The 9,537-nt window shown below is 37.8% G+C and overlaps 1 protein-coding gene across 7 annotated transcripts; it reads right to left on the reverse strand.

Annotated features, from left to right (window-relative positions):
• Nucleotides 1-744: 744 nt before the first annotated feature.
• prkag3b (protein kinase, AMP-activated, gamma 3b non-catalytic subunit) lies at nt 745-9,287 on the reverse strand. Of its 7 annotated transcripts, none has more exons than XR_005007154.1 (13): nt 9,082-9,287; nt 8,243-8,285; nt 7,152-7,264; nt 6,210-6,291; nt 5,408-5,466; nt 5,229-5,274; nt 5,081-5,135; nt 4,856-4,982; nt 4,587-4,752; nt 4,419-4,485; nt 4,017-4,163; nt 3,491-3,660; nt 745-2,823 (listed from the first exon to the last, which is right to left on the reverse strand). XR_005007154.1 is itself a non-coding variant. In XM_036568478.1 (12 exons), the coding sequence occupies exons 3-12, from the start codon at nt 7,218-7,220 to the stop codon at nt 3,544-3,546; spliced, it is 906 nt and encodes a 301-aa protein (XP_036424371.1). In that variant the 5' UTR covers nt 7,221-7,292; nt 8,243-8,285; nt 9,082-9,253; the 3' UTR covers nt 2,961-3,543. The 7 variants fall into 7 exon arrangements, 4 of the variants coding, with proteins under 4 accessions (XP_036424371.1, XP_036424381.1, XP_036424363.1 ...); XR_005007152.1 differs by having other exon boundaries at nt 748-2,823; nt 4,448-4,485; nt 9,082-9,252; XR_005007153.1 differs by lacking the exon at nt 745-2,823 and having other exon boundaries at nt 2,961-3,660.
• Nucleotides 9,288-9,537: the final 250 nt, after the last annotated feature.

Consider the following 9,537-nt stretch of genomic DNA (forward strand, 5'->3'; position numbering starts at 1 on the left):
CCTCTCACGTCTATTTGACTTTCTGTGGCAAAAGGATAAACAAGGGCGGTATTGAGAGACAACTGCATATTTGTGGACACTGAAGTGAACCACCTGCAACATGATGCAGCAGCGGTATGACAATTAGAAAAGACAAAAATCTATCTACAAAGTATCAGTTTATTTTCGTAGAGAAAGTCTAGTTCAATTAGTGAAAAACAGCGTGATGACAGTGATCCAACTACCTAAAGAAAAAACAAATAAAGAAATAAAAAGCATTCCACCATAATAGTTACTTTAAATCTTATATATATTAGTAGACATGTCAGTTATTAACCTTTTTTCTTCTTCTTCTTTTGTAATAGAAACTGTGTATTTTTATTACTGAGGTCATAAAAGTACTTAACATATGGCACTGGAGACAGTAATCATGCCTTCTGTTCTGTTTACTCTACGCATACAGGCATCTAGGACTGATGTCTATAGAGAAGATTTAAAAAAAAGGTCTAATTACAACTAAACATTGACAGAACACAACAGTACACAATCAATGACTTTAAACAATAATGAATTCTAAACCACTGATGCAAATATCTGTTAGATGATGTCTGATAACAATGATATAGTAACTGTAACAGTAACGATTAAATATAGTACATTATAAGTCACCTAACGCTGCTTAGATAGGGACACTATTTGCTGAGTGAGACCAGGATGTGTGGAACTGGTAGATGAACAAATACACCCCTGGTAAATATGCAGATCAGAGCACCTGATATGCTGAACTTTGTTCGTACAGACTGTTTTATTGTGGGTGAGTAAAAACACATAGTTTAAATGCAGATTTTAGCACAAACTATTTGTATAAGCAATATACAAATCACTTGATACATGTCATAGACTGGGCTGGGCTAAAGCAGAATTTCTGGATGTATCATCAACTAGTTTGAATATGAATCTTACACATAAAAGACAACAGCAAAAAGGCAACTTAATCATAAAAATCATAGCAGGTTTAGGTAGAGATGTGTTAGAATGTGAAACTTCAGTTCCATTTTAAAAGTTGGACAGTTCAACTCTGGGAAAGTGTTTTTTTGAGTCCGACATTGTAAGATGTTAGTCTGACATCACAAAATTATCCCTTACAGCAGATTTACAGTAAACCTTCATCCTCCATCCATTCTTCATCATTCTTCCAAAAAAATCTGTTTTCTAAAACTGCTGAAAGCAGAATAAATGGGAATGACTGATCCTATAACAGTGCCTAGTTTAAATCAGCCTATCACATTCAACAAAACTAGCCTTAAGTTAACCACTAAATTGTTTTAGCATTGATTTATAGACCAGTATGAGATAAAGTAACAATCCAAATATGTGTGTGTCTTTTTGGTCCATTATTGTTTTTTTATTGCGACTTTGCTGGAAGAAAGTACTGAAAATGTGCCAGTGTTTTTATGAGTTTATTTTAACAGTGTGAGCTTTGTGCTAAAAAAAAGCTAATAAGCAATCAGCCATATGGCAGTTTGCCTGTAAAGAAATTGGAATTTTCTATAAAAAATCATGACCAGTGCATCCCTAATTGTAATCCTCTCGTTCTTAGGCTGAACTCTCGTTCATAGAGCTGGTGTATTCTTGTAATAGTGCAGGCTCTTGAGGGGAACTGCAGCAGGGTTCACATAAACCTGAACATCCAGTTTCCATCACAGACATCCAGTGAGAGCAACAGCGGTGCATGTTCTGTCCAATGAGAGTATATATCATGAATGACACATACACTTTCAATGGTTCTGGCGCCTCCATGATTGTAGCCCCTTTGCTGTCTTTCTTGTTATTTTGCATGCAGCTTGTGGACTTGTTACAGTGGAAGCTCTCAGGAGGAACTGCGTTTTTTCTTAGGGTCTCTTGTGAGCACTGTCCAGGCCAGTCTGCTGAAGGCATTGAAAAAGTTGCATTTGAGTTAGAGAGCTACACTCACAGATGCTCTCATCCGCATGTGGTGCATGAGCAGCTAGACTTCAGCCAGCACTGCAATGGATGGTAAACATATACATACATACATCTTGCATACATTACATACATACATGACTTTTTTCCCCAAAGAATGACATGAACTGATTTTCTCAGTGTTAACTCCTTACAAGTTACATGAAAAGACCAATATTCACAATATAGACCCTTTAAGTCCTGGCCAGTCAGTGAGTGGCTGAATTACATGTAAACGTTTGATGTCACGAACATGATGACTGCTTGTGACCCTCAGTGCACGAGTTACCTGACAGTGTTCTGCAGCCGAATGTCCATGAAAAAAGTGAATCATGAATAAGGCTTAATTTTTTAGACTAGGAATCTAATACTGCACACCAAAATGATGCAAGTAGATGGCGGGGTGGCCATAATTTGCATATTGAAGCTGTCCAAAAACAAACAAAAACAAGTATCGCTATTTCTTGTGATTTTTATTTATTGTTTTACATCATTTGAGATCTTTACATTATGCCCTTTACATTATGTGAAAATTTCATGATGAATGGACCAATAAAAATGCTCCAAAATTGCTTGGAAAAAAATCTCTTTAAATTAACTTTCATTAAAAGTAAAGAAAAGTTTTTGCCCTCTCCTGTAAAGTTGCCATTTTCGTTGAGATTTTCTTTAGACAGCGATAATATGAATGCTGATGCAACAAAAGTATTTTTCTTCATAATTAAATCTATACAAATATACACAAAAATAAATATATAAAAACTCCTAATCTAGGCTTCATTACTTATATACAATTTTTATCTTCATCCATAATCTTCATTGCATATTGTCCTTAATGGTCATAGTCTGCTTTGGATGAAATCTCTGGAAAATAGAATTGCATGAAAAAACAAATTACACTGATGATCTTATTGATCAGTTATCATTTGCCTAATACTCAACTTTGTAATCATTCAGTGTATTGATATATAGTTGCTTCTTTGGCATATTAACCTTGTTTGTATGCAGTATAAAGACATTCAAAGTCTAGCATACCTCATGCAGTCTAGAAGCTGTATTAATAAAGTATTTCAGAGTAGGAGTGCTGATCTAGGATCTCTGCATCTCTGTTACAGCATCCTAGAGGGGCACTTGTAAACTGACATGCTTCAGTAATAGCAGCACAGAGCAACCTTGCCCAGCAAAGTGATATCTGTCATACTCTACCACCAAAAATATCAAGTATACATTGTATTAGACAAAAATATCTGGTATTAAACAGACAATTGCATTGAGTCGGTCAACAGACAAGAATCCCAGCGTAGATTCTTGGTTTGATCATTCCAGATGCTCCCAGTTGATCAGATCAAAATAAGATCCAGCACAGTGGTCCAACAGTAGCCTAAAGTGGCCGCATAGTTGCTGACTTCAGCCTTGGAGGGATGCATACTGGCATGGCAGACAAGCAGAAGTAACAGTGCAGGTTCATCTCTACTAGTTGGCAGGCAGGCTGAAAACAGGCAGCTACAGGGAGGAAGGGCACGCTGCCTACCTGGGACAAGAAGGCTGTGGGAAGGTGGTGGAGAGATCACTTCTCCACAAGTGTTAAGAGAAAAGAGCATCAATACCTGCTGGAGTCAGGACCAATGCCTGCAGCAGGTCAGACAGTGAGATGATTCCCTTAACTGTGTCCTCTTCATCCACTAAAACTAGACGGTGAACCTAGATCAGAGTAGATATTTCATCATGGGATCAGATGATGCAGCAGTGACACAGTCTTGGCTGGAACACTAAACACTAAAGATATTTTTCAGTTGAACAGGATAGCTTAAAATTAGGGTAAAATTAGCATATGTCCGTGTCTTATTTAAAGCCAGCTTGAAGCCATGGAAGGATGGTTTTCTAGGTTTGGATTAAGACGGGTCTGAAACAGAAGCGTACTACAGTTCTAAAAGTACCGTATATTCCTAACCTAAACAGAATTTCAAATGAGTAATCTATACAGACATGTTTGTGGCTAGGAGGTTTAATATGTAGCCAGAAAGCGACCTTATTACTATAAATTGACATTGGGTTACCTCTGCTTCAGCTATGCGATTGATGATAGTCTCCAGGGTCTCATGTGGGTAACATTTCAGCACTCCTTCAATGCAGCACGAGCGGCCCTCGATTGCTTCTCGCATTGTCATGTTGAGGTTATTGTAATTTTTCTGTGCAGCCAGGTTCTATAGTCAATAAAATACATGAGAAATTCTTATGGTGAGACACTGTTCACTTATTCAGGTCATGTAGTCTATATAGCTGTATTGTTGTTTTGAAATCTATATGCTGTTGAATTATATGTCACCCTTACATATACATATATGTACACACACACACACACACACACATATATATATATATATATATATATATATATATAAATAATGTGTGTGTGTGTGTGTGTGTGTTACCATTTACACTGTGTGTAAAAAAATTACTTGGAAAAAAGGTCTGGCTCCACACTTACAATGACATCAAACCTGGAGTAGAGCGCCACCACCTTCCCTAGAGACAAAAGACATATTTCAAAACTATATTCATCAAATTCATGTTGGAAAGCACTAAAAATCTGTCCTTTCTTGTCATGTGTCCCAAGCAGAAAATACCCTGTTCATTTACAACGGGCAGGGCTGATACTCGTCGCTCAACAAATATTGATAATGCATCATAAACCATGGCTGTCTCTTGGACTGTGGCGATCTTCTTGAATGTTCCAATTTCAACCTCCTCAATTCTCTTCTGTAAGAATCGTGGCTTTGGGATCATGGAACCCTGTGAAATCAAAAAAAAGAGAAAAAAACATGACTGGGGTCTACCGTGAGGAACTGACACATTTCATAGGAATCAAAGATGTATATTTTAAAAAAGTTCTCACAAAGATGTGAAGGAATTTCAGGATGCGTTTGTGGGTCAATATGTGCAGAACATTCCCTGATTCTGGATCTATGACAGGCAGCCTATGAATCTTGTTCTTCAGTAGGGAGTAAATGGCATCAAAGAGGCTGACGATGGAAAACACAACTCTCTGTCACTCTTGGGCACTGGAGGGAAAGAGAGAAAAAAAAGAAAGAGAAGACTGTTGCAGAGGCCCTAGTTTTACCTGGAGTCAGGGGTGATGCTGATCAGAGAGGTGATGGAATATTGAAGGTAGACCTCTGGAACAGGAGAGAAGACAGGAGCTGTAAAAAAAAAAAAAACTACAAGCCTGATATGAAACAGGTGACTGAATATTAACTATACACAATCACCTCTCCAGGTTTCAATCTTGTGTTCTTCCAACTCATAGATCTGAACCTAAAACAGCAACGGAAAAGCAGGACACATTAATGCGCTTGAATCTTGGTTCTGTTCACAGATTTACCAAAACGAGGATATTTAACTTGAAAAACAGTTTCATTTTGTAACCATCAAAACCTGAAATACTTACCATGGGTGATTTGTAATATCGGTGGAGAATGTTAATAAAGTCTGTTATAGTAAGCATTCCTGTAAACATACGGGTACAGTAGAGATACACATTTACAAGATAGTTTGCATTAAATCAACATCAGATATTACATCTTTCTCCCACAAAAAAGTGGCATTTTAATGCAACCACTTGTGATTCACACACATGCTAAACTCATATGTTACTGTTCATAATGATAGCTTTTCACACCTCAAGAACCTTTCAGAGGGATCAGTTACCTAGTGTAGTTGGGTGACTATTAATACCCTGGGGAAGATATGGGGATTAGATCACCATCCTGCCATTTCTAGAACTTTGAGAACTAGAACATGTCTTAGAACTTTGGGACCAGATGGACTGTTTAATTGAAAATGAACAGTTTAAAAAGTGCTGAGCTGGGATCTCTACGTAGGTATAATGAAGAATAGTGAGAAAAGTCCAGCATTAAATAAACATATGATATGAAAGGTTATCAGACTTTATGTCACATGGATGTGGTATTTCAAGAACTTTACAATGCATTCAGAAGAACAAGGAAAAGGATTTAAAAAATAAACAAAATACTTGCAGTAGATAAAAAAAAAAATTAAACCAACGCATTTTTGAAAGAACTTTAGCTTAGACTCTTCATCATTCGGCGTGACTAACACTTCATGCAGTGCTCAATATACATTTACGAGTTACGGTGCATTACTCGATGTCAGTCATCTGATTCACGTTCATAAATGACTCAACCTTTAAAGGTTAAAGTGCATGGCAGTCAGCGCTCAGGTCCACTTACCTACAAAACACTGCTGCTTGTTGTCCCATAAAGGTGCAGCTCGGACTCCGTTAGCAACTAAGGCGAAGAACGCCTTTTTCACCTACAGTCAACAAACACAAAATGCATATAACTAAAAGCTAACACTTAGCTTACAAACTAAGGAGTGAAACCTGAGCTCCACAACTAATATACAGTACCAGTCAAAAGCCTGAGTACACCCGACTGCATGTGTTTCTCAAACTCATAAAGACATTCTGATCTAAAGGCTTACGCTTAAATGCCTAAAATGTATTTCTAAAACAGATATATACACAGTGACGTTCATGCCTATGCATGAATTTAGTTCTACAACACAAAAAAAGTAAGAAATATTTTTTAAAATTTTAAGAGAATATAATTACAGTTTCATGCAAAGGTTTGAACACACCTGGACAAATTACAGTGGCATTTTCCTACAAATCTTAGTGCACAATTTCTGTTTATTTGCTGCATTTAAAATATTGAAAAAAATATTTTGTTTATTTTTTATTTTTAGATATTATTTTTTCTCCAACATATAAAGTCAGCAAATAAACAATAATTGTGTATTAAAATGTGCAGAACTGTGTTCTCTGTAAATGATGTGTTAACTTATTTTCACTTAGAAAGTCAACCATACCTGTTATTTGACTGGGGTGCCCAGATTCTGCATATGACTATAATACAGTATAATAAAAGATCTATTACACGCGCCTCTGGAACAGTGGTCTCTAACCCTCGTCCTGGAGAGCTACCTTCCAACCACAATTTGCCACACCTGCTCCAGTTAATCAGCCTCTTCCCAAGCGTCTGATTGGCTGTATCAGATGTATTAGAGTTAAGTAAATGGCAGATACAAGTTGGAACTAATCTCTGCAGGAGGATCCAGGGTTGGAGGCCACTGCTGTAGAACATCCATAAAGAGTTGTCTTTTTAGGTCACCTGCAGTGTTGTATCAAAAATGAGCAGTTTGGAGCTGGTTGGAATGGCGTCATAACAGCAGTGGTTCATGAAGAACTTGGTGTAGATGTCTTCATCCGGATCTCGAGCAGGTTCTGTAGAAGAAGGCAGCGGAGGAGAATCCTGCTGCAGGTCGGTCAGTCTGACTCTGCAGTCAGTACAGGCACAGACTGCAGTACAGGCTATTACATAATCAGGTTTTCACATTTTTAGCAGCATTTACATAACTTCAAAATTTATTTCCTGTTTTCGGTAATATTCAGTACTGTGCAAAAGTCAGAGAACGGCCTTCATTTATTACATTTCCTGTCAAATCAGATTAAGTTATTCATTTTTCACGGTGAAAAAAGCAGGAAATATATTTAAAAGAAAATTTCACAGAAGGCTCAACAATTACACATCACATCTGATCAGGTATTTCAGCCTCGTCTTTCCAGCTTCAGTGTTTCAAAGAGACCTGCAGGGATATTTTTCCACACCTCCAAAGTTCAGGCTTAGACGTTGGTCACATTTTTTTGTTTCTCACAATCCAAGCACTCCCAAATACATTCAATAATATTAAGTTCTGGACTCTGGGGTGGTTGGTCTATTATTCTAAGAACGTCAGCAGCTTCTTTGTTTGATTTGCAAATTTTCTTCTTTTATGCCTATTTTTTTCTCAATAACAGATTCTTGACAGCTACACATCCTTTCAGACCCTCAGTACAGTGTCTTCTCATAGTGGAAGGATGGACAAACATGGATTTTTTCAGATCTGGATTTTCTCCTCTCTCTCAAAGATGAAAGCTTGTAGTACTGTTTATCTGATGGTGACAGTTTCGGTGGTCTTCTACACTTGTTAGGAGCCCTTTATGCTTATTTTTGGTTGACTTTCCCTATGCTTTGGGCTATTTTATATCTACTTTCATAAGAAATATATCCTGAAAAGAATAACGTACTTCAATTAATAACTTGGAAATTAAATAAAAGAACCATGGTCTCTGCCTTTTGCACCATATTGTATGATGTTTTGTGAACTTTAGAAATAGAAAAGAAGAACATGATCACAATCAGCACACACAAACAGTAGATACCTGTCCTCCTCATTGTAAGCCCCTCATCTTCCATAAAGGGAATCTAGGGAGATGGTAAAGGAGGAAAAAAAAAACCTCTATCTTATATTGTATCTTACACTAAACTATTACACAAAAATTGGGAAACAAAAGTAAGCCTCACTGCGAGCTCATTTCAGTCACTGAACTATCACACAATTACATTAAAATATTGTATCCCTTTTGCCCTCAGGGAGCAATAAGGTAAATCCACTCAACTATCTATGACATCTATGACATCTATCCATCTATTTCTTAGTGTTTACTTGTCTGTGTTTAAAAAGTAAACAGTTAAAGTATGCAGACTGGGTCACTTCAGAATGTGTCGTTTTATACAAACCATTTGCTGTGTCTGGTGGAATATAGTATAATATATAGAGATATCAGAATCTCACTGGCCAAGAGTGAGCAAAATACACTGCTGGGCACATATCACACATCTGATGTACATATTAATTTAAAATAATGTGTAAAGCCATGATAACATATTAGTCTCTAATTGTACACTCACTTAATTTAAACTCTTTGTAGTGTCCCACTGTGACAGTGAACTTGACCCTCTCACAGGGCTTTGGCGAGAAGTTTTTACCAGTGTTAACCAAGAAGCAAACTGAATTTATGCCTTTGTCACATCACACTCCTGCATTTCACATACATGTTCTCTACCACGGTACACATCAATTCAATCAAATCAAGCTGATACTGACAGCATCCTTAAAGGTGGCAGTTGACAAATCTCAGGCCAAAATACTGCACCTGTTGCTTGAATACGTTTCTCTTTCTCTCTCGCTCATGCACACAGATTTTGCTCAGCATCTTACCTCGGGGACAGGGTCCATGTCTCTGGCTAGGGTCTCAGATGTGAGGCTGAGAGAATGGGTCAGTGGAAGTCTTTACTGACTATGCTGCTGTGTAATAACCATGCTCCAACTCTGCTCTAGTCCCCCAGAGCCCAGAGTACCATTGCAGGGTCTAAATCAGGAGATGGCATCAGGCATGCAGAGGGGCTAGCCAGGCTGGTGGGGGAGGGGAATCGCAGATTAGAGGCTGTGTGTACACAGCAAACAGGGTGGGCTACAGTGCTCAAATTACCAGTCAGGAACTGGTATAATAACTTTGGCTGGGAAAGTGATGTTACAGTGCACTTCTGCAGTGCTGATATAGTTATGCCTTACTGAAGAGCGTGCAATCAAAAAGGGCCAAACTTGCACCACAATGTCCAAAATTTTATGGGGCATATGGTATTTATGTCAAGATTTGAGCCATCTTGAATGCTC

Source organism: Colossoma macropomum, unplaced genomic scaffold (assembly GCF_904425465.1).
Source record: "Colossoma macropomum unplaced genomic scaffold, Colossoma_macropomum, whole genome shotgun sequence".
Lineage (NCBI taxonomy): Eukaryota > Metazoa > Chordata > Actinopteri > Characiformes > Serrasalmidae > Colossoma > Colossoma macropomum.